This window comes from Aquarana catesbeiana, linkage group LG05, assembly GCF_042186555.1.
Source record: "Aquarana catesbeiana isolate 2022-GZ linkage group LG05, ASM4218655v1, whole genome shotgun sequence".
Taxonomy (NCBI): Eukaryota; Metazoa; Chordata; class Amphibia; order Anura; family Ranidae; genus Aquarana; species Aquarana catesbeiana.
The window spans coordinates 88538019-88562132 of NC_133328.1; the positions used below are offsets into that span (position 1 = coordinate 88538019).

Genomic DNA, 24114 nt, shown 5'->3' on the forward strand with positions numbered 1-24114 from the left:
TCTGTCTCTCTGACCTGTGAAGAGGGGGGTGTTACTTCCTCAAATCAGCTCTCAGATTTCACTGAACTGTGTGCTCTAGCTTTGCAGCATTCGTGACCTCAGATACAGACATCTTACTTTTTGCTGCTGAGAGATGCGGTTTAAAACATGTGTTTTGGAAGACTGTAGAGGAGAGAGGGCTGCAGATAAGCAAGTACATCCTATGTACGGAGGATTTGTTTCATCTTTGTTAATCGCCTTGAGGCCAGCCACTCACTGGGTATCTGTTAGGCCTGGTTCACACTGCCACAACTTGGGATCTGACTTGTGAGACCCTAAGTCGCGTGACATGTGAAATCCCATGCTAGTCAATAAGAGCCGTTTTAATTGGCACTACTGAAGTCGCTCTGACATCACAAAAAGGTTCCTGTACTACTACCGCTAGAGATATTTCCCCAAACCCTAGGCCTCCCTTATTTAACTGTACCCATCACCATCACCCTACACCCTCTGGCAGTAGTCGAAATCTACACAATTTAGTCTCCATTCCTCTTCTTCCCAACGCCAGCCTCCCCTTCTCCTGTGCCCTCTGGAGCGCCTGCTCTGTCTGCAACAAACTAAACGCTATTCATGACCTCTTTGTCACTAATTCCTTTAATCTACTTGCTTTCACCGAAACCTGGCTCCGCGAATCTGACACCCCTTCTCCTGTTTCCCTATCCCAGGGTGGCTTTCACTGGACTCACTCGTCTAGACCTAATGGACGCAAGGGAGGTGGAGTGGGATTCCTCCTATCCCCCCAAAGCACCTTCCAGGTTATTCACTCTCCTCCCTCTTTGTCCCTCTCATCGTTTGAAGCCCACTGTATAAGTCTATTCTCTCCAACTTCCCTAAGAATTGCTGTGATCTACCGGCCCCCCGGACCATTATCGATTTACCTTGAGTTTTCTGCCTGGCTACCCTACTTTCTCTCTTCGGAATTTCCCACAATCCTTCCCCAGCGATTTCAACATCCCTGCTAATACAAACACTCCTGCTACTTCTAAACTTCTTATGCCCTGAACACACGGTCGGATTTTTCGACAGAAAATGTGTGATAGGACATTGCTGTCGGAAATTCTGACCGTGTGTGGGCTCCATCACACATTTTCCATCGGAATTTCCGACACACAAAGTTTGAGAGCAGGCTATAAAATTTTCCGACAACAAAATCCGTTGTCGGAAATTCCGGATGTCACACCACTTCCTCAAACTCAACTTGTCCAAAACCGAGGTTATAATATTTCCTCCCTCACGTGCCTCTTCCCCTGACTTATCTGTCAAGAGCAATGGCCCAACCATCCACCCATCCCCTCATGTCAGCGTGCTAGGTGTTATCCTGGACTCTGAACTCTCTTTTCGGCCCCACATCCAATCACTCTCCAAAGCTTGCCACCTCAACCTCTGCAACATCTCTAAACTACGTCCCTTTCTAACCAATGAAACCACAAAGCTCCTGATTCACTCCCTGGTTATCTCTCGCCTTGACTACTGAAACTCTCTCCTCATTGGCTTACCTTTAAATAGACTATCCCCCCTTCAGTCAATCATGAATGCTGCTGCCAGACTCATCCATCTTACAAACCACTCAGTGTCTGCTACCCCTCTCTGCCAATCCCTCCATTGGCTGCCACTCGCCCAACAAATTAAATTCAAAATACTAACAATAAGTTACAAAGCCATCCACAACTCTGCCCCCAGCTATATCACAAGCCTAGTCTCAAAATACCAACCTAAATCGCCCTCTTTGTTTCTCCCAAGACCTCCTGCTCTCTAGCTCCCTCATCACCTCCTCCCATATCCGCCTCCAGGACTTCTCCCGAGCCTCGCCCATCGTCTGGAATTCCCTACCCCAGTCTGTCAGACTGTCTCCAAACTCATCCACTTTTAGGCGATCCCTGAAAACTTTCCTCTTCAGAGAAGACTATCCTGCCTCCATCTAACAACTGCACTAGTTTCTCCATTAGCTCATCCCCCACAGCTATTACCCTTTTGTATAACTTGACCCTCCCTCCTAGATTGTAAGCTCTAACGAGCAGGGCTCTCTGATTCCTCCTGTATTGAATTGTATTGTAATTTTATATGTACTGTCTGCCCTAATGTTGTAAAGCGCTGCGTAAACTGTCAGCACTATATAAATCCTGTATAATAATAATAATACTTCAAGGAGACTTCTATTCTCTTCTATTAAAGTAGTACTCAAGTTGCCAGGCAGTCGCCTGGAAAATCACACCACAGTTTGTGGCAGTGTGAACCGAGCCTAAGGGTTTACAACTACCGTATATACTCGAGTATAAGTCGTCTTGAGTATAAGTCAAGGCCCTAATTTACCACAAAAAAAATGGGAAAAATGTATTGACCCGAGTATAAGACAAGGGTGAGAAATGCAGCAGCTACTGTAAGTGGAAAAAGAGGGTCAACAATGACCATCTGCAGCTGTATACCTCCGTGTGCCCTGTGCGCCGTGTGTCCTGTGCGCCGTGTGCCCTGTGCGCCGTGTGTCCTGTGCGCCGTGTGTCCCATGTGCCCTGTGCGGCGTGTGTCCCATGTGCCCTGTGCGGCGTGTCCCATGTGCCCTGTGCGGCGTGTGCCCTGTGCGGCGTGTGTCCCGTGCGCCCTGTGGGCGTGTGTCCCGTGCGCCCTGTGTGCGTGTGTCCCGTGCGCCCTGTGTGCGTGTGTCCCGTGCGCCCTGTGTGCGTGTGTCCCGTGCGCCCTGTGTGCGTGTGTCCCGTGCGCCCTGTGTGCGTGTGTCCCGTGCGCCCTGTGTGCGTGTGTCCCGTGCGCCCTGTGTGCGTGTGTCCCGTGCGCATACGTGCGTGTGTCCTGTGTGCATACGTGCATGTGTCCTGTGTGCGTGTGCCCTGTGTGCATACGTGCGCGTGTCCTGTGTGCATACGTGCATGTGTCCTGTGTGCATACGTGCATGTGTCCTGTGTGCATACGTGCATGTGTCCTGTGTGCATACGTGCATGTGTCCTGTGTGCATACGTGCATGTGTCCTGTGTGCATACGTGCATGTGTCCTGTGTGCATACGTGCATGTGTCCTGTGTATGTGTGCATCCTACCTGTGTCCTGTGCATGCCTCTGTGTGCCGCTCTGCACCGATCAGCGTGTGCTATTACTATTCGGCAGGCCATTCACTGTTCAAAAGCCGCGCCTCCTCCTCATGCATGATAGGCAGAAAACTCAATTTCCCAGCAGTCAGCCTATCACGGACATTCTCTCATCCTCATACCACGGACGAGGATGAGAGAATGTCCGTGATAGGCTGTACACTGACTGCTGGGAAATTGAGTTTTCTGCCTATCACAGACGAGGAGGAGGCGCAGCTTTTGAACAGTAATTGGCCGCCGAATAGTAATAGCACACGCTGGCCGCCGACTGCCTGCATGACACGCTGATCATGTAGGCAGACGGTGGTGACTCGAGTATAAGTCGAGGGGGGGGGGGGGGGGGGGGGGGGCACTTTCAGCCCCCAAAAAAAGAAAAAAAAAAGGGCTGAAAATCTCGACTTATACTCGAGTATATACGGTACTTTAAAATGTGTGTGTAGATGGGACAAGTCTTATTTTTAATTTTGGCAGTTCCCCTAGGGACCTGTTTTGACTTTGGAGAGTCAGGTGCTGCTAGATAATGCCTAGATTGCATTGTGTCGACAATGGAAAGTATTTAGATGTATCGTAAACAGAGTTAGGTACCTGGTAACTCTTTTTCTAAGAAATCTCCCAGGGCAGCATTGGAGAAATAGGCTCCCGTTTCCTGCAACAGGAAACACATTCGTCCACCATTATAAATTTATTAACCTCACCTGTGTGCCTCAGTAATATTAAAGCACTGACGGAACTCTCAAGCAAGCCAATGCGTCCCCACAATACCTGGTATCATCGCTTAGGGTGGGAACTAGTGCTACCCTGGAAGACTTCTTAGCAAAAGAGATACCAGGTACCCAACTCTGTTTTCTCCAATCGTCTTCCAGGGCAGCATCCGAGAGGATGTATCAAGCAATACTTACTAGGGTGGGGATAAGGCCTGGAGCACCTTGCGACCAATGTCTGATCTTGACAGCTGGTTGACGCAGTAGTGCCTCGCGAATGTACTTGCTCTGACCCTACTTGGGGGGCAAGGTTTTGTGCTCAATAGGCCATCTGTATGGCAAGGTTTATCCATCTGGCTGTCGTGCATCTCGATGCCTGCTTTGCCTTATTGACCTCCTGCATAGAGGACAAATGACGTGGTAGTTCTTTGCCAGCCCTCTGTTCTCCAATGCTATCCATTGACTTAGGAAGAGATGGGATAACCACATCTGCATCCTGTGGAAGGTTGAAGAGACTTGGTAGAAAAACTTGGTTTGGCGAGAGGACTATTTTATCTGTCTGGATCAGGGTTCCATCATGTAAAAAACCTTGAAACTTTCACCCACTCCCCCGGCCGATGCTAGGGCCACTAAGAGTGCGGTTTTTGGTGCAAGATTTTTATCTGAGCACTCCTCCAGTGGTTAGAATGGCAGAGAGTGGAATCCTCTGAGCACAGTGGAGAGGTCCCATGTTCTGCCGACTTTAGCGGGTCTGCCTCTATTTAACAAGATCAGGAATCTCTTTTGTCTTTGAGGCAAACAGATCTACCGCGGGCACTCATCGAGGTCTGCATGATCCAAAAGAATGTTGCTTGGTTTAGAGACCACTATGTCCGTTTTATGGTCTTTCAACTTAGAAAGTCTGCCAGCGTCTTGTCTGTCCCCTTCAAGTGGATGCCCGAGGTTGATCGGATGTTTGTCTCGGCCCATGACAGAATTGCTTCTGTCAGGCTCAAATGAGGGGATTTGGTCTCTCCTTGCCTGTTCAGGTATGCCACTGTGGTGGCGTTGTCTGACTGAATCCAGACATCTCTGCCCTGGATAGCTGGTTACTAGCGTCTGTGGTGATCCTCACAGGTTTGGCTTGCGCCCATATGCGCTCCTCAGCGCAACAGAGCAGATTGAGCCACCACTGAAGAGATTGTTTGACCAACCGAGGGACAGGAATGGACATCTCTAAGGATGATGGATCACCATCACCATCCCACTGGGTCAAAATCTCATTCTGTAGAGGCCTCATGTGGAGCTGTGCCCAGGTGATGGCTGAGATCGAGGACATCATCAGTCCTAACACTGCCTCGTTCTTTTCTTTCATCTGGAAGGTTTTGGGTACTCTGGCATCTAGCACATAATCCAAGTATACCAACTCTGGCTTGGGGTCAGCTACGATTGTTCTGTATTTACTATCCCCAGGTTTTGTGGATAAGAAATACTTGCGCAGAGGTTGTTTTCTAGGTTCTTTGCTGTATCTGCAAAGAACAGCAGATTGTCTAGGTACGGTATCGCACCTATGCCTTGCTGTCTCAGGCCCTTTAGCGCTTCTGCCATAATCTGGGCACAGAAGAGATGCCGAAAGGCAAAGATGCGTACTGCAGATGCAGGGTGGCCACCAGCCCCTGGATCGTGAACCTTAGGCATCTTTGATGACTTTTCTTTATGGGTACATGTAAGTATGTGTCTTGCAAGTTTACTGTGGCCATGCATACCCCCACTCTTCTGTTGATCAGCTTCCTTGTTCAATCTCCTGGAATGATGAAAGGGCGCCATCCCCTGCTTCTTTTTTGCTTGAGGGAACCCCTTGTTCTTCGCTGCGATCCTGTCCAGGACCGTTTATAGGTCTGGCCCGAACAGAAAGTTTCCTGCGAATGTGATCCCACACAGCCTATTTTCGTAGGTGATGTCCTCTCCCATGACTTTCAGCCACAGGACTCTCCTCACTAAGGTCGTGGCCCTAGAAGATATCTTCAGCCATTCCAGCCAAAGCATCCGCTAGGAAAGCTGCCACTCTGGTTAGTGTGGAAATGATCCTCACTAATCCTTCCCTTGGCGTGTCTCCTAGCAACTCTTGCAGTTGAAACAGTCAGCGAAGAGGGTGCGAGCTGTGCAAAGTGGAAGCTATTGCCGGATTCAAAATCACCACCCCTGCTTCCCATGCTCTGCATCATCAAAAGCTAAGTCGGATTTGGGGGGGGGGGGGGGCATCCACTTTGGGACATTTCGCCCAAGTCTTGGAGTCTTCCTCTGCAAATGGATACCTGCGCTTGACCACAGCTGGTATTTAGAGCTTCTCCTTTGGCTTATTCCACACTCCCTCTTGACTATGCTTTTGAGAGTTTGATGCACCGGAAACGTTCTAGGTTTTCTGGGCTGCAACCCCTTGTATATTTTGTCGTGCAGGGAAAGCCCTGCGGCTTTTTGCTCTTGATACCCAGTGTGTCTGCTATAGCCTTTAGGCTAGGTTTCCACTATTGCGACCTGAAAGTCTCACAATTTTTTGACACAATTTTGCTGCAATTTTGATACAACTTGAAACCATGTCTGTGTATTCTTCAGGTCTATGGACCTCAAGTCGCATCAAAATAGTGCAGTGACCACTTTGAAGTCACACAGATATGAACAGTACTCATTGAAAGTCACGGGTATGACTTGTCATGCGACCTTGCAGTCCTAAGGGCGGCACAGTGGTGTAGTGGGTAGCACTCTCGCCTAGCAGTAAAAAGGGTCACTGGTTCGAATCCCGACCACGACACTACCTGCCTGGAGTTTGCATGTTCTCTCTGTGCCTGCGTGGGTTTCCTCCGGGTACTCCGGTTTCCTCCCACACTCCAAAGACATGCTGGTAGGCTAACTGGCTTCTGTTCAAAATTGGCCCTAGTGTGAGATAGGGACCTTGGATTGTGGGCTCCTTGAGGGTAGGGACCAATGTGAGTGTGCAATGTACGTGTGGGAGTGCTGCGTAAATTGATGGCGCTATATGGGTACCTTAAATAAAAAAAATAGGGATAATTGTAGACACACACCCACACTCTGGTTGGACTGGTGTCTTTATTCAACCTTACTAACTATGTAACTATGACATGTCGCACTAGATGAGACCGAGCCTTAGAAGATTATCCGTGTCTTCTGAGGGAAATAGGGTGACCTCTGATGCCGAGTTTTGTTCGGAGTTATCCAAATCGATTGCCTGTTCTGCCTCTTCCCTGCTATCCGAGGGGATACACACATAGCTGGTAGATGGGGTACTAGTTTGGCTATAGCTTGCTGGCACCTCCAGCTTCTCTACTGCTGAGCGTATTGGCCCAATAGTGCTCTTTATTTCCTTTTTGAAGGAGTTAAGCATGTCCTTAAGGAAGCCTTTCGACTCCTTAGCCACCATTTTGTTTATGCATTTTTGGCATAGTGGCTTTTTCCACTCAGGGAAAAACTGGTGACCACAAGAGGCGCATGTTTTGCTCTAGTCTAGTAATTTTCTCCCTCTGGGGCCTTTGCCTGCAAGTAAGCACAAAGGGCCTGAGGTTGGCCGGTGTACAATGCAATTGTACGGTTTGTAGGGCAGTAAAGACAGAGGTGGCTCCAGAGTGCTCTGGCTTACCTTGGAGCTGTCCTGACATGCAGGATTCTTCAGGGCAGGGTGGAGAAGCATCCGACCTGGCCAGCCACTGGGATCCTCTGCTTAGAGAGCCCTTTCTGGCTCCAACCCTGTCCGGGTTGGTGGACACACCTGCCACGTCCTCCCTGGCGTCCTCCTTCCTGTTCCTGGGTTTCCAATAGGGAGGGGAGCCTTTTGTCATTTTCTAAAATCCGCGCTGCAGCCGTCCGGAAGTGACGTCACCAGAAGCAACTCACTCTAGTGCTTGCCCTGGAGACTCAAGCCTCCACCAAGATGGCCGCCGACCGGACCGCTTGACCGGAAATGTTGCATCCGGCGTCTCGGGCATCCATCTCGCTACAACTCCCAGGACCGCAAACTAAGGGATTTTGCGGAGATGTTTGTGGGTTGCCAGCAGAATGCGATCGGCGGGCAGGAGGGTCGGCGGCCAGGTCGCCTGCACAGCGAGGGAACCTCTAAAACACATGGAGTGCGGGGCTCGGCTGGATGACCCTCCACCATCGAGGAGCAGTAGCTGTGGGGAAAAATGCCGGCGGCATAGTGCAGCTGAGGGGATAGTTCATACCCCTCTGTAGGGGAGAAACATCAGGCAGAGCCTTGAGGCACAGATTGCTGCCTCTGCTCGCCCTCCCAAGGCCCCCCTGGGCTGAATGGGATGCTGGTCAGGGTGTCCCCTGCAGAAAGCACAGAGACTGGATAAAATAACAAACGTTTGCAGCTCCCGTGGGTCCGGCGGAAACACAAAACAACTGAGGCACACAGGTGAAACTAACAAATTTATAATGGTGGACTGTGTTTCCTGTTGCAGGATGGTGGAGCCCATCTCTCGGATGCTGCCCTGGAAGTCGATTGGAGAAAATTTAAAAAAAAAATTTTTTTTTTTTTACTTTCTACTTGGTTTATTGTGCATTCTTGGGGAACCCATCGAAGCAGACACTGGGATAATTTAGGGCACAGTATACAGTGAGGGGAAAAAAGTATTTGATCCCCTGCTGATTTTGTAGTTTTGTCCACTGACAAAGAAATGATCAGTCTATAATTTTAATGGTAGGTTTATTTTAACAGCGAGACAGAATAACAAAACAAAATTCAGAAAAACACATTTCAAAAAAAGTTATAAACTGATTTGCATTTTTATGAGTGAAAGAAGTATTTGACCCCTTCGCAAAACATGACTTAGTACTTGGCAGCAAAACTCTTGTTGGCAATCACAGAGGTCAGACGTTTCTTCTGGTTGTCCACCAGGTTTGCACGCATCTCAGGAGGGATTTTATCCCACTCCTCTTTGCAGATCCTCTCTAAGTCATTAAGGTTTCAAGGCTGACGTTTGGCAACTTGAATCTACAGCTCCCTCCATAGATTTTCTATGGGGTTAATGTCTGGAGACTGGCTAGGCCACTCCAAGACCTTAATGTGCTTCTTCTCGAGTCACTCCTTTGTTGCCTTGACCGTGTGTTTTGGGTCATTGTCATGCTGGAATACCCAGCTACGACCCATTTTTAATGCCCTGGCTGAGGGAAGGAGGTTCACACCCAAGATTTGACGGTGCATGGGCCCGTCCATCGTCTCGTTGATGCGGTAAAGTTGTCCAGTCCCCTTAGCAGAAACACCCCCCCAAAGCATAATTCTTCCTCCTCTATGTTTGACGGTGGGAATGGTGTTCTTGGGGTCATAGGCAGCATTCCTCCTCCTACAAACATAGCGAGTTGAATTGATGCCGTAGAGCTCGATGCTGGTCTCATCTGACCACAACACTTTCACCCAGTTCTCTTCCCAACCAGTCAGAAGTTCATCAGCAAACTTCAGACGGACCTGTACATGTGCTTTCTTGAGCAGGGTGACCTTGGGGGCGCTGTAGGATTTCAGTCCTACACGGCGTAGTGTGTTAACAATTGTATTCTCGGTGACTATGGTGCCAGCTACCTTGAGATCATTGACAAGTTCTGGGCTGATTCCTCACCATTCTCATGATCATTGAAACTCCACGAGGTGAGATCTTGCATGGAGCCCCAGACCGAGGTAGAGTGACAGTTATTTTGTGTTTCTTCCATTTGCAAATAATCGCACCAACTGTTATCACCCTCTCACCAAGCTGCTTGGCGATGGTCTTGTAGCCCATTCCAGCCTTGTGTTAGGTCTACAATCTTGTCCCTGACATCCTCGGACTGTTTCTTGGTCTTGGCCATGGTGGAGAGATTGGAATCTGATCGATTGCTTCTGTGGACAGGTGTCTTCTATACAGGTAACTAGCTGAGATAAGTAGCACTTCTTTTAAGAAAGTGCTCCTAATTCTCAGCTCGTTACCAGTATAGAAGACACCTGGGAGCCAGAAATCTTGCTGATTGATAGGAGGGATCAAATACCTATTTCACTAAAATGCAGATCAGTTTATAACTTTTTTGAAATGGGTTTTTCTGGTCATTTTTGTTATTCTGTCTCTCACTGTTAAAATAAACCTAGCATTACAATTGGAGGCTGATCATTTCTTTGTCAGTGGGCAAACGTACAAAATCAGCACGGGGTCAAAAACTTTTTTCCCTCACTGTACTTATTTTTTCTACAACGCAGGTAATAGCAAATTATTTTGTGGAGAGTATCTGTCAAGAAGCCACAGCTTGTGGCTCATAAAATGCAAGGGCTGCAAAATTCTCTGCAGGTTCTGCTATAATACCTGCATTACACTTGTTTCTTCCATTTTATACCTAAAACAAGTTTGGATGCTCCAAAAGTGCCAAGTTTTCCAAAGAACTTAAAGTGGAATAAAAATATGCTTTTGCCAGATAGGCTGAGCCTGTGAGGGAATACGAATCTGAGGAGGGGAGCGGTATCATATAAGAACATTGCGCAAGAAACAAAGTTATCAGCCTAATCTGTGTTCTTAGTTTCCTGTAGGCCAACAGCAGAACATATGCTATTCCACCCTTTTGTCCCAGTTCCCTTGCATGTTGTCATCTGCCCATTGCTTAAGTGAGGGAATCTCAGTGGGGTACTCACAGAACGGATGTGGAAAAAATGGGGTTTTGAGTGTCTGGAATGCAGGAGGCTCCATTACACATGCCCTGACCAAGTGCCTATGGCTGTGTTTATGTAGCAGAAGGCAGCAATAAAACATGCTGTGCATATTTTTTCAGCAGATACAGCGGGCAGAAGAGTGTCAGACATGAGGCATGTCATGACATCATCCTGAGACTGGCTGGTGGGATTAAACAAAAAAAGAAGCAGCCAAATTTGAATGCAGATGGACACTGTTCTTCATGCCAAAGTGAATACCAATGCAGGATCCAGCTCAAAGTAAACATCTTAGGCCGGCCCCACGCAGTGGAGCCCATGACACCGAGGGGTACGGATTAACAAACTGCTAGACAGCCCTATTGCCCCTAATAAGTAGTCAGAAGAAAAAAAAAAAAAAAAAAAAAAAAAAAAGGTTCGACTTGCTTGTAAATTGCAATCTTGCAGTACAACACAGGACACAGGCTGGATATTCATAGACCCTGGATTATAGGCTGGTACCTTCAGGTGCTTTGATACTGACAAATCTTTTTAGGAAATGCCCCCTAGGTGCACCTCTATAAACCTTCCCCCATCTCCATGAGTCCTCCATTTTCAAGCAATGCAGAGGAACACAGGAAAAGATGGGAAACTGGCCTGTGTTTAGTACTATACTCCAGGATATAGAATTTACAGGTGATACAAAATTCCTTTGATTTTAATAGTACAAGACAGGACACAGGCTTGATATTTAGAGATCCTGGGATGTACCCAGCAGTGAATAAAAAGGGTGGGCAACAACAAGGCAAATAAAACTGTGCTAACAGGCCTAACAACAAGGACCAATTAACCCAACTCAGATGGCTGATGCAAGAACCTTGTGGCTGAAAGCTGCATCTGTGGAGGATAAGATGCAAACCTGATAGAACTTGTAAAAGGTATAATCAGAAGCTCATATGGAGGTCTTACAAAGCTGGGCAACAAGGTCTTGATGCAAATGCCCATTAAACCTCTACCAACCTCATGGAGTGAGCAGGTATTAGTGTGGGATGTGCTTTATCCTGTAGGGTGTAAGCTCTTGAGGCGAGTTGTCTTATCTGCCTAGCAACGGTAGATCTTGAAACAGGATGTCCCTTTGTGAGGTCCTGAGGGATAGACAAATAGGGAGTCGGGCTACCTGACAAATTGAAGCTTTGAGGTATACTCTTATAGCTCTGACCATGTCCAGACAGCATAGAACTATTTCCTTTGGGGGTTTAGGAGCAGGCCACAAGAAAGGGTTATGTCTTCTTTAAGGTGTAAGGCTTACACCACCTTAGGAAGAAAGCAGGGTATTGGGAGCAAGACTACTTTATCCTTGTGAAAAATGAGACATGGCTGCATACAAGAAAGCCTCTAGCTCAGATGTACTCCTGAGGTGGCGACAGCTACCTTGCAGGAGAAATCATCCAAGGGGAATTCCCTGATGGTTCAAAGGACGGTTTCTGTATAACAAAGAACCAATATTAGGTACCAAGGAAGCACAAAGTGCTGTAAATCAGTTTTGATCCTAGAAACACTTTGAATAAAGGCTTTTACAAGGAAAGATGAAGCCAAAAATTTGGTAAAGAATGGAAAAGGTGGAAACCTGTCCCTTAAAGAGTATTTAATGCCAGCTCTGGTCAAGTCCCAATTGTAAGAAGGCCAGAATGTTTGGCACAGAGTCATCTCTGGGGTTGAAGTGCAGGCACAGGAGAATATTCAAGAACAAAAGCAGATCTTTCTGGAATTGGCTTTTCTTGCTTTTAGCATTGTGGGGATGCAGTCCCGCAAGACATGGGCTTCAACATTCATGCTGTTACAGCCAAAGACTTAGAAGCTGGATAGAACAGCAAACCTGCAATAGCAGGTCTGGCCTGTTTGGAAGAGGCCAGCGGTCATCTCAAAGAAGTCTGAGTATGTCCGAGTGTCAGCTTGGTTTAAGAAGGATCACTTGTTTCACTTTTATCTTCCTATATATTGCTGAGCAGTAAAGGCAATATTTGCACTGGAGAAGCATAAATTAGCCTGAAGTGAGCTCACGAGAGCATCCAATGCCAGCATTAGGTGGTTTCTGGTCATGGCCATAGACCGAGGTTAACTTGTAGCTGAACATGTAAGCCAAGATATACAAAGCTAGAGTCACCCTGACACATCAGGTTGAAAAGCCCATTCCCCTCAGGCTTTCTTCTTTCATAGCTGCTTGACTCCTAGTACCCTCCGTGATCGATGTAAACCACAATTGGGCAAATGGAACAGCCTCGAAGTAGCTTATCATAAGGCCCAATACTCTCATGAAGAAGCTCACAGAGGGATTTCTCTTTGACCTTAAGCCCCAAGAGTGAGATTCAAGAGAGACCAGGTGTTTTCTGGAAGAGAACCTTTGCTTGGGCTTTGTCTAGAATGAGGCCCAAGTAATCTAGCCTAAGGGAAGATTGGAGAGTGTATTTTTGAAAGTGTATTACCCAACCGAGAGCCTGAATCATGTAAATAGTCTCGGGAACATTTGCAGATGGGTGCGCGCCCACAAATCACCGCATGCGAGCCGACATACAATGACGACGATTCGCGGGAAGCAGCCACATTGCCGCAGTACAACTGCGGCGGCTGGTCCTTAAGTAGTTAAAGGGCTGACAACTTGGGCTGACAACCAATCGGCTTCAGAAATTAGGGAGCTTTTAATTCTTTCCTGGAGTCACCCTCTACGATGGCCTTACCCCCACCACAGGGGTCTTCAGGGACTGGGCTCTGCACAAGGCAGACTGTAGTTCTGGACCTATATAGTACCCTGTAGCCAATGTTGCACCACATGCCAAAAGCAGCAGGCCCAGTGCCTAAGGACACAAAACGTAAGGCTAGCTGGGAGTGGAAGGGTTATATGGGGATGTCCCTGCAGTATTTTTGCCAGTGTCCAATCACTTAAAGGTAGCTGTAAGAATGAAAGAAGCCTGGGTCCTGTACTGCACAGTGAGAAAAAAAAGTTTAATTTTTAGACCCAGTGACAGTAATAACTGTCACTGGGTCAGGGGTTTCTTTTGCTTATTTTTTTCAGTGACAAAAGTTAAAAAAAAAAAAAAAAAAAATCTGCAACGGGGACAAAAATACAAATGTGACGGGTTCTAACCTTCCCCTACTCTACTACAAAAAAATCTTTATTCCTGCTTGGTAAAAAAAAAACAAGATAATTTTCAATAGACTGGGCGAGGATTAAAACTTAAAGTTTTAGATAGACACACACTTTAATTCCATGTACCTGTTCTTCACTCTTAACTTCCACATTTATTGGGCTGGTGGTGTTTACTGGCTTGGCTGCTTGTGCACTTTCAGCACTCACTGATCTGGGCTGCGGTGCTGTGGCGGCCACAGGAATGACATGTGCAGCAGGAGCCGACGTTGCTTTCCTCACAGTCAGGTCTACAGAGTGAGACGGCGCTATAGGCAGCTCTCGCAAGTTGCTGTTTCTTGGATTGTGAGCCTTGACCATGTTCTGACCCGGTGTACCCTGGAAAAAAACAAAACAAAAACAACATTTATCACTTTTCTTTTTAAACAACATGAGACAATCTTTGGGAGTTATGGATAAAGTTAACCATCACAACTCAAGGATTTTGAAAAGCGCACAAAACACTATAAATTGCATATTAACAACCTCATACCTGTCTTTGTTTGAGAGCAGGGTGTCGAGGCCCTGGCATTCTATGTGATGGGTTTTGAGAATTTTGTAAATGTGCTCTAAACGAGGGTGTCTGTGGCATAGGCATTGGGGGCTTTTGTTGTCCTCCAGGCGGAGGATGTTGATGCAAAGGCTGAAGGGGAGGTTGCATGGGTCCCTGTGAAAAGATAAATAGGCATCACATCACAGTCACTAGAATTACAAGATTCAATTCAGCAGTTTCTGGTCAGGTCTTGGTCTAAAAAATTGCTAGTTACTTGGTAATTATGCTGTTCCAGTGCCTTTAATACTTCGGGCCTGTAATAGGTATACAGTGAGAAAGGGTCCTGACTTGTATGCTTGTTCTAGGTCAACAATACAAAGAATTCAAGCCAAAGGCAACTAGGTAAACATTTTTCTTCAAATGTCAACTACAATAGGAATTCTCTCTCGCTACTGGTTTTCTTTAACCAGTTGCTGACCAGCCACCGTCGTTATACGGCAGCAGGTTGGCTCCCATGCACAAATCGCCGTAGCTGTACAGCGTATGAAGGACGCGCGTGCACACGCCACATCACTTACGAGCCGATGCGTGTGCCCAGCTGCCGCTATTTCCTCCGGGCTCCCCCGATAGCTCCTGACAGAGCCAAAATGGTGATCTGTGTGTGTAAACACACAAATCCCGGTTCTGTCAGGGGAGTAGAGACAGATTGTGTGTTCCTAGTATTTAGGAACAGTGATCAGTCTCCTCCCCCAGTCAGTCCCATCCCCCCACAGTTAGAACACACACTGAGGGAACACATTTATAACCCCTTGATTGCCCCCTAGTGTTAACCCCTTCCCTGCCAGTGACATTTACACAGTATTCCGTACATTTTTATAGCACTGCTGGCTGTATAAATGTCAATGGTCCCAAAATAGTGTCAAAAGCGTCTGATCTGTCCACCACAATGGCGCAGTCCCGCAAATGTAAATAATAAAATAAATCGCAGATCGCCGCCATTACTAGTAAACAAAAAAAATATGTATTAGAATACATATTGGCCTAAACTGAGGAAGAAATTTGTTTCTTTTTTTATTTTAATTTTTGGATATTATAGCAAAAAGTACTAAATATTGTGTTTTTTCAAAATTGTCGCTCTTTTTTTGATTATAGTGAAAAAAATAAAAACCGCAGAGGTGATCAAATACCACCAAAAGAAAACTATTTGTGGGAAAGAAAGGACACAAATTTTGTTTGGTTACCACGCCACACGACCGCGCTTTTGTGAGTTAATGCAACGCAGTGTCGTATTGCAAAAAAATGGCTTGGTCAGGAAGGGGGCAAATTCTTCTGGGGCTGAAGTGGTTAAGGGGTCATGACAAGAGGCATTCATGGATCTAATGAACTCTATTAGCATCAATACATATCAACTACAGTTCAAGCACTATTTGCTAATGTTTACTACCTACCCACAAGTACTATACCCAAAATGTGAAGACAATGCAGACTGAAGGCATGTGGGATGCGGTTTTACCTTGCACTTAAATGCTTAATGTGGTTGTAAAGTGACTGGCCTTAGGTGATACACAGATGAAACAAATCCTCCTACGTAAGTTTTACCTGCTTTATCTGCAGCCCTTTCTTCTCTACAGCTGTTCAAGTTCTGTGCAGAACTTATACAGCTTGTCTGAGATATCAGGAAAAAGAGGTTAGAGAGCTGAAATTAGTGAGGGGGGCTCTGGGAGCTGATTGGAGGGAAGGGACACATTACATAGCACACAGGAACAGAGCTGAGGCTGTCAATCTGCTGGAGGTCCCTCCCGTTACCTTTTTTTCTCTTGGTGTCAGGAAAACTTGTCAGGAGTGACCCATGCTTATAGCAGAGGAATGAAGCAGCAGCCAGAAACTACACTTGATGCTCTTAATTGAGATAAGTGCACACTATAGAGAGATATGCTTTGTTCACATTTCATGTCTGAGATTTACAACTTCTTAAGTGATAAGCTATCACTTTGATATAGCCAATGAGCCAAACAGATTTTTAAACATTGTCACGTGACAAGACACCAATTGATCACAAAGAAGTTTGGTGGTGGCTTCAACAGAAAAAAGGTGTGGCAGGGAAATGCTGGATATGTGATTATTAGTGGGTTTGGAAAGGATCAGAGATTTTTTATTTTTTGTTACACTGTGATTGCTGCTACAGTGATGAACAATCATTTAAACTGTTATGGTTGGCTTTCCATTCATGACAGTTTGCTTTCTGTTAACATGCTTTGATTGGCTACAGCTAATCACATGGTACAGGGTGCTGCGATTGGCACAGGTACCATGTGATAGCTGTGGGCCAATCACAGCATTAGTACAGCAGTTATGAAATTCATTCAGTTGTGTATTCATCGTAATCATGCGATCGTCCAGCCACCCAAAGTGGCCAGGTACTGGGAACCGTAATCCACGGTGTCTGTACGCATGTGAAAAGCACATTTAACTGAAGGCACAAGAGTGCTCCTGAATAACTGCTAAATTAGAACCCACTCAGGATTGCTTAAACAAGATTTTCATTGCATCTTGACAGACTTGGAAACACACCAAAGGTTTTTTTTTTTTTTACACTTTTCCATTTAAATGTCATTTGTAACTTGACTTATATTAGTTAAGACAATACTAACATATGGAACAAACCTGCATATTCGACTGACTGTGAAGCATGAAGGGTTGTCCAGGAGGGGGTGGAAACTGTTGCCTTGGTGGAGGAAAATGCCTTATATTTGTAGATGGTTGACTGAATGGTGGAATTCCCATTGGCCCTGGAGATGGCAGGTTAATCCGAACAGGTCGCTCTCTTGTAAATCCTGGGTTATTAAATCCTTGCTGGGGTCCAGGGACAGGCTGTGGGAAATTTGGCTGTGGAGCTGTTCCTGGTTGGTTGAATCTTGGCTGAGGCCCAGGGTTTGGCTGGTTAAAACCAGGCTGGTTTATTCCTGGTGGGTTAAATGGTGGCTGTGGGGCAGACTGATTGAACCCAGGAGGGGGACCTGATTGGTTAAAATTCGGCTGATTAAAACTTGGTTGACTGCCGGGTGGGTTAAAACCAGCCTGTGGGCCCGGTGGATTAAAGCTGGGCTGAGGACCAGATGGATTAAATCCTGGCTGGTTGAATCCAGGTTGAGTAAAGCCTGTCTGTGGCCCAGGGGGATTAAAGCCCGCTTGTTGACCAGGTCCAGGAGGATTAAAGTTAGACGGGGGCTGATTAAATCTCTGTTGTTGGCCTGGCTGGTTAAAGCCCTGCCCTGGTGGACTGAAAGGTGGTGGTGGTGCGTTCTGATTGGGAACAGGGAGGTTATTGTTAAGAAGTGGAGGTGGAGGAATTGGAGGAGGATTTCTCTGATCAAACATAGGATGGTTAGGAAACCGTGGCTCTGCAAGCAATGGAAAACATATTTGTTAATTCAACATTTAACAAAATTGACTAAAGTTATAACAATTAAAATTTCAAACTGAATATACAAAAACACAACAGTATAAAGCACATGCACAACACTAACAAGAGAACAAATAAAATTTCATGTTACTATTACCTCATTCAGAATTTCAGGAAACCTAATTTATAAACAGGGGGTGATGAGCAGGATCAGCCTTAACCACTTGCTTACTGGGCACTTAAACCCCCCTCCTGCCCAGACCAATTTTCAGCTTTCAGCGCTGACGCATTTTGAATGACAATTGCGCGGTCATACAACACTGTACCCAATTACATTTTTATAATTTTTTTCCCCACAAATAGAGCTTTATTTTGGTGGTATTTAATCACAGCTGGGATTTTTATTTTTTGCTAAAACAAAAAAAAAGATGGAAAATTTTGAAAAATAAAAAAATCATGTTTCATGGTTTGTTATAAAATTTTGCAAAAAGGTAATTTTTCTCCTTCATTGATATGCGCTGATGAGGGTGCACTAGTGAGCACTGATAGGCTGCACCGATAGGCACCACTGATAGATGGCACTGATGGGCACTACTGTTGTTGAGGCACTAAACGTGGGCACTATTGGCTGGCACTGGTAGGCGGCACCGTTACCTACTGCTAGGTGGCACTGGCAGGGGGCACAGGTGGGCACTGAGGAGCTGGTGGCAGCTCGCCGTGATCGGGACTGATGTCCCACTCACAGCCGCCGGTGATCGCCTTTTAAAAAATAGCCAATTAGCAGGTCTGTTGACATCACATGATCAGCTGTCATTGGCTGACAGCTGATTATGTGGTAAGGGGTCGGGATCGAGTCCAGGGAGGAAGGAGAAAGAAATGCGCCGCTCCTGTTGGGCACAATGCCGGACAGAGATCAGGCTAAAGTATTGGGGGAGAGGGAGCTGCACCTAAAAGATGTATTTTTTTCTTAAAGGCTCCTCTGCATCCTCTCCTGCCGATCCTCCCTCCCTGTGACAGTGGGCAAAGGATTATCCCCCCCCCCACCTGTTACAATTTAAATACTTCAATACCGGACACTTTCACCCCCTTCCTGCCCAGGCCAATTTTCTGCTTTCAGGTGTCCTTTTATGAAACTGCAGTAAAATACTGCGATTCAGTTCTCAGGCATTCTCAAAGGAGATCGCTCTCCTCTGAGTGCCTGTTTATGAAAGTGTGTAGATCGCTTCTCATGTTGAGTTGAGAAGCGATCTACAAACGTCGGGAACTCCTGAGAACGGCTCCTCTCACTGTAATCTGGCGTGATATAGCGGGATTACAGTATGAGGAAGCGTAAAATACAAAAGTTTAACACGAATCAGCACACATTATTCCCCAACATATTAATATAATAATAAAGTTAAATTCCCCAATATACATTAACCTATTAATAAAAAACATAGTTTTTATCAATATTTAAAGATCATACATGTGTGAATTTAAATGTGAATGGTGTATAGTAAATGAATGTAATCCACATATGTAATGCAGCTATACACCATTCATATAAATGCAAAATACATTTATAATCATTAAAAAATAATTTTAATAAAGTATACAAGTGTAAATATTTATTAATAAATTAAAATATATTTCATAACTGATAAACATAAAAATTGATAAACTGGTGCGATACGGGAACACTGCGAATCATCGCACCGACTCGCATGTCAGTTCACACTGTCATATGCGAATCGCTGGGGAGTGTCAATACATCGTTAACGACACCCCCAGTTCAGCTCGCATATCGCACTGTGAACTGACAGTTCGGACATGAATCGGATCGCATATGTGTGAACTTACATGCGATCCGATTCTGGTCCGAACAGAAAAAAGGGTCCTGTGCGTGTTTGCACCGAATGCAGTGTGATATCAGCCATACTATCTGTACGGCTAATATCGCAGACATCGCATGTAATGTGAACGGTAGTGCGCTGCGAATTACATGCAATGCCTGTGCGATGTCTGGCATCGCACAAGTGTGAACCGGGCCTAAAAGTTAACGACACCCCCAAATCAGTTCGCATATCGCAGTGCGATCTGCAAACTCGGACAGGAATCGGATCGCATGGGTATGAACACCCATGTGATCCAATTCTGCTGCGGACCAAAAAAAGGGTCCTGTACGAGTTTGGTCCGAATGCAATGCAAATTCAGCCATACTATCTGTATGGCTGAAATCGCATCGCACAGAGATCGGATGTGATTTTGCACTGCAGTGCGGTGCGAATCCAATCCGATCTCGGACACCGCAGCAGTGGGAACCAGCCCTAAATCATATTGCATTTGCACCAAAATGGTACAGGACCCTTTATTTGGTCTGCATTGGAATCGGATAGCATAGGTGTGAACACCCATACGATCCGATTCCTGCACCATTACATAGTTCGCACTGCGATCTGTGAGATGATCTGGGGGTGTCATTAACTTTACATTGACACCCGCAATGGTGCGCAGATGTCAATGTAGGTGCAATGTGGAAACCCGCACAGGAATCACGCATCGCACAAGTGTGAACCCAGCCAGGGACGTGAACATCTAAAAAAATATTATATATATATATATATATATATATATATATATATATATATATATATATACACATATACACACATATATACACATACACACACACACACACACACACACACACATATATATATATATATATATATATATATATATATATATATATATACACACACACACACACACTCTATAAATTCCTAACCTGCTGGTTTTGGGGTGTGTAATGGTGGGGAAGAATTGCTCTGACTGTTCGGTGAAAGAAAAGTCAAAAGACTTCTTGCTTTCTCCAGAATACTCATCCAGCTTCACGCTTCTCACTCTGATTCTCCACCTCTGAAATGGTGAATCAGAAAGTGAGAATTCTGTCACAGATCGCCAGTGAGGTGCTGAGATCGCACCTTCATAAACTGGCCGTTTCTGTGACAGTCACAGATTCTCACTGTGCTGAGATAATCAGCGGAGAACATGTTCTCTGCTGATTATCTCAGTTTCATAAACTGGTAATAACCTGAGATCAGCGGTGAGACTCGGGATCGCCACTGATCTCAGTTTTATAAAAGGACACCTCAGTGCTGTCACACTTTGAATGACAATTACTTAGGCATGCAACACTGTATCCAAATGAAATCTTTACCATTTTTAGAGACAAATATCGCCTTCTTTTGGTAGTATTTGATCATCACTGGGGTTTTTTTTATGTTTTGTAATACAAGCAAAAAATACTGAAAATTGTGCCAAAAAAACAAAACAAAAAAAAACAAACAAAAAAAAACATGTTTTTCTTAGTTTCTGTAATCAAATTAAGCAAATAAATAATGCTTCTTCAAGAAATTAGGCCAAAATGTATTCTGCTACATTTCTTTTGTAAAAATAACCCAAATCTGTGTATATTTTTTTTAGTCAGTGTGAAACTTAGAGAGTCTGCAAATTATGGTATATACAGCTGTGCTCATAAGTTTACATACCCTGGCAGAATTTATGATTTCTTGGCCATTTGTCAGAGAATATGAATTAACAAGAACGCTTTTCTTTCACTCATGGTTAGTGTTTGGCTGAAGCCATTTATTATCAACTGTGTTTACTCTTTTTAAATCATAATGGCAACAGAAACTACCCAAATGACCCTGAACAAAAGTTTACATACCCCAGGTCTTAATACCGTGTATTGCCCCCTTTAACATCAATGACAGCTTATAGTCTTTTGTGGTATTTGTGGATGAGACCATCTTCTCAGATGGTAAAGCTGCTTATTCCACTTGGCAAAAAAAACTCCAGTTCCTGTAAATTCTTGGGCTGTCTTGCATGAACTGCATGTTTGAGATCTCCCCAGAGTGGCTCAATGATATTGAGGTCAGGTAATGGAGATGGCCACTGCAGAACCTTCACTTTATTCTGCTGTAGCCAATGACAGGTTGACTTGGCCTTGTGTTTTGGATCATTGTCATGTTGGAATGTCCAAGTACGTTCCATGCGCAGCTTCCTGTTCCTCCAGTATTTTTTGATAACATACTGCATTCATCTTGCCATTAATTTTGACCAAATTTCATGCGTCTTTGAAGCTCACACATCTCCAAAACATCAGCGATCCACCTCCATACCTTTCATTATAGGCCTTGTTGACTCCTCTACAAATGTCACATTTATGGTTGTGGCCAAAAAGCTCAATTTTGGTCTCATCACTCCAAATGACTTAGTGCCAGAAAGTCTGAGGCTCGTCTCTGTGTTTGGCGTATTGTAAGCAGGATACTTTGTAGCATTTGCGTAGTAATGGCTTTCTTCTGGCGACTCGACCATGTAGCCCATCTTTCTTCAAGTGCCTCCTTATTGTGCATCTTGAAACAGCCACACCACATGTTTTCAGAGAGTCCTGTATTTCACCTGTTATGGGTTTTCTTTGTAAACCAAACAATTTTCCTGGCAGTTGTGGCTGAAACTTTAATTGGTCTACCTGACCGTGGTTTGGTTTCAGCAGAACCCCTCTTTTCCACTTCTTGATTAGAGTTTGACCACTGCTGATTGTCAGTCTCGATTCCTTGGATATCTTTTTATATCCCTTTCCTGTACAGGTCAACTACCTTTTCCCACAGATCCTTTGACAAGTCTTTTGCTTTCCCCATGACTCAGAGTCCAGAAACGTCAGTGCAGAACTGGCTGAAGGATGCAAGGGTCTGACAGGAGTCCAGAAACTCATTGACCTTTTATACACACACACTAAATTACAAGCAAACAGATCACAGGTAATGGTTACTTTTAATAGCCATTCAAACCCCTTTGTGTCAACTTGTGTGCATGTTATCAGACCAAAATCACCAGGGTATGTAAACTTTTGATCAGGGTCATTTGGGTAGTTTCTGTTGCCATTATGATTTAAAAAGAGTGAACAGTTGACTGATAATAAATGGCCTCGGCCAAACACTAACCATGTGAAAGAAAAGTTTGTGTTATTCATATTCTCTGAAAAATGGCCAAGAAATCATAAAATCTGCCAGGGTATGTAAACTTATGAGCACAACTGTATATCTGAAAATTGATCAGTCCTGATGTACTGACTGCCTATCTGGTTTCATTAGGTCCTAAAATGGCAGGACAGTACAAAATATATTTCTCACACACAGCATAGGCACACTTATACACCTTGAAAGAGATTCTGCTTTGTCTCCTGAGTATGGGGATACCACATGTGAGACTTCCACAGCCTAGATGCATAGAGGGGCCAAAAATCCAAGGAACACCTTTGGGATTTCAAGTAACAAATTAAGCATCTAATTTCCTGACTACCCAACACATTTCTGGAGGCCCTGTAGCACCAGGACGTTTAAAACACCTACAAAATGACCCCATTTTGGAAAGCAAACACTCCAAGGTATTTTGTTTAAGAGGCATAGTGAGTCTTTTGAAGACTTCATTTTTTTTTGCCGTAGGTTATTGGAAGATGCAGGAAAAAAAAAAAAACACACAAATTACAATTTTTTAAACAAAGTTGTCAAATTTAATAAGATTTTTCTCATACACAACATAGGCATACTTGCAACCCAAACACATTCTACTACTGCTAGTATGGCGATAACACACGTGTGAGACTTTTCTACTTTTTGGACTAATTATATACCAGACATTGTATCTTGCGTATCACAGAAATCAACAAATTGTATCAACACCAATGTACTGTAATGGACGCCTCTATACAAGTGGTCAGGGAATATAGCTTAGTGTAGCATCACCTATCACAGTCCCAGTTCGTATAAGCCAAGCAAGCCTAGACGACTGGTACATGGCTACCCCCAGGAATGTCAAGTTCACTGACCAGGAAATAAAAGGAGGCTGAAGAAAGGAAGAACAAAAGGGCTGCTGTGGTTCCTGGAGTGCAGTTGTCTGCAGAGGATGACTGGGATTTCTGTGGACAATGAATACACGTGGGGTAATTCTTCATACAAAAGTGTATAATTATCGAGGTGTCTGCTATTGTAAATATCGTGCTTTCAAGAAAACACCCACGGGGGATTTACTACAATTAGCGTAAACAGAATCTAAATCAGCTGTGCATAGCAATCAATCAATAAGCTTCCAACTTGAGCCTTAGCTTCTAACTTTGAAAATTGATGGTTGTCATGCACAACAGCTACAGATTCTGGCTGCTCAAGTCTTGGTAAATTCCTCTGATGGTGTATATGGAATGCAGAAATGTAAAATTCAAAATGTGAACACCAAATTTAAGTTGGTAGCCATTAAGCAGTTCCTTCATACATATGCAGAAATCCTATATCGGTTAATCTCTCTTTTCTGACTACTATTTTTCCGCCCCTTGTCAGGGCAATATATGGCACTGGCTGCACCAAGACTTTATACACAAAGACGAAATGGTACGAGGAAAGAAACAGTTCATTCCGATACCTGTTCCTAATTCGCAATGGGCTCCCTTTACATTATCCCTCACTACACCCTTTTGTCCATGACTAGTTTCTGCTCTGCATACTCTCCCAAACACAATTTAGCTTACTTGAA

General features: G+C 44.9%; 1 protein-coding gene across 5 annotated transcripts in view; it reads right to left on the minus strand.

The window, feature by feature from the left end:
* The window catches only part of RBM33 (RNA binding motif protein 33), a 264644-nt gene that overhangs the window by 119703 nt on the left and 120827 nt on the right, over nt 1–24114 (minus strand). For all 5 annotated transcript variants that reach the window (XM_073629949.1, XM_073629950.1, XM_073629948.1 and 2 more), the window contains exons 12-14: nt 16809–17545; nt 14145–14318; nt 13742–13990 (exon numbers count right to left, since the gene is read on the minus strand). In XM_073629949.1, the coding sequence (XP_073486050.1) occupies nt 13742–13990; nt 14145–14318; nt 16809–17545 (1160 nt within the window). The remainder of the gene's footprint in view (nt 1–13741; nt 13991–14144; nt 14319–16808; nt 17546–24114) is intronic.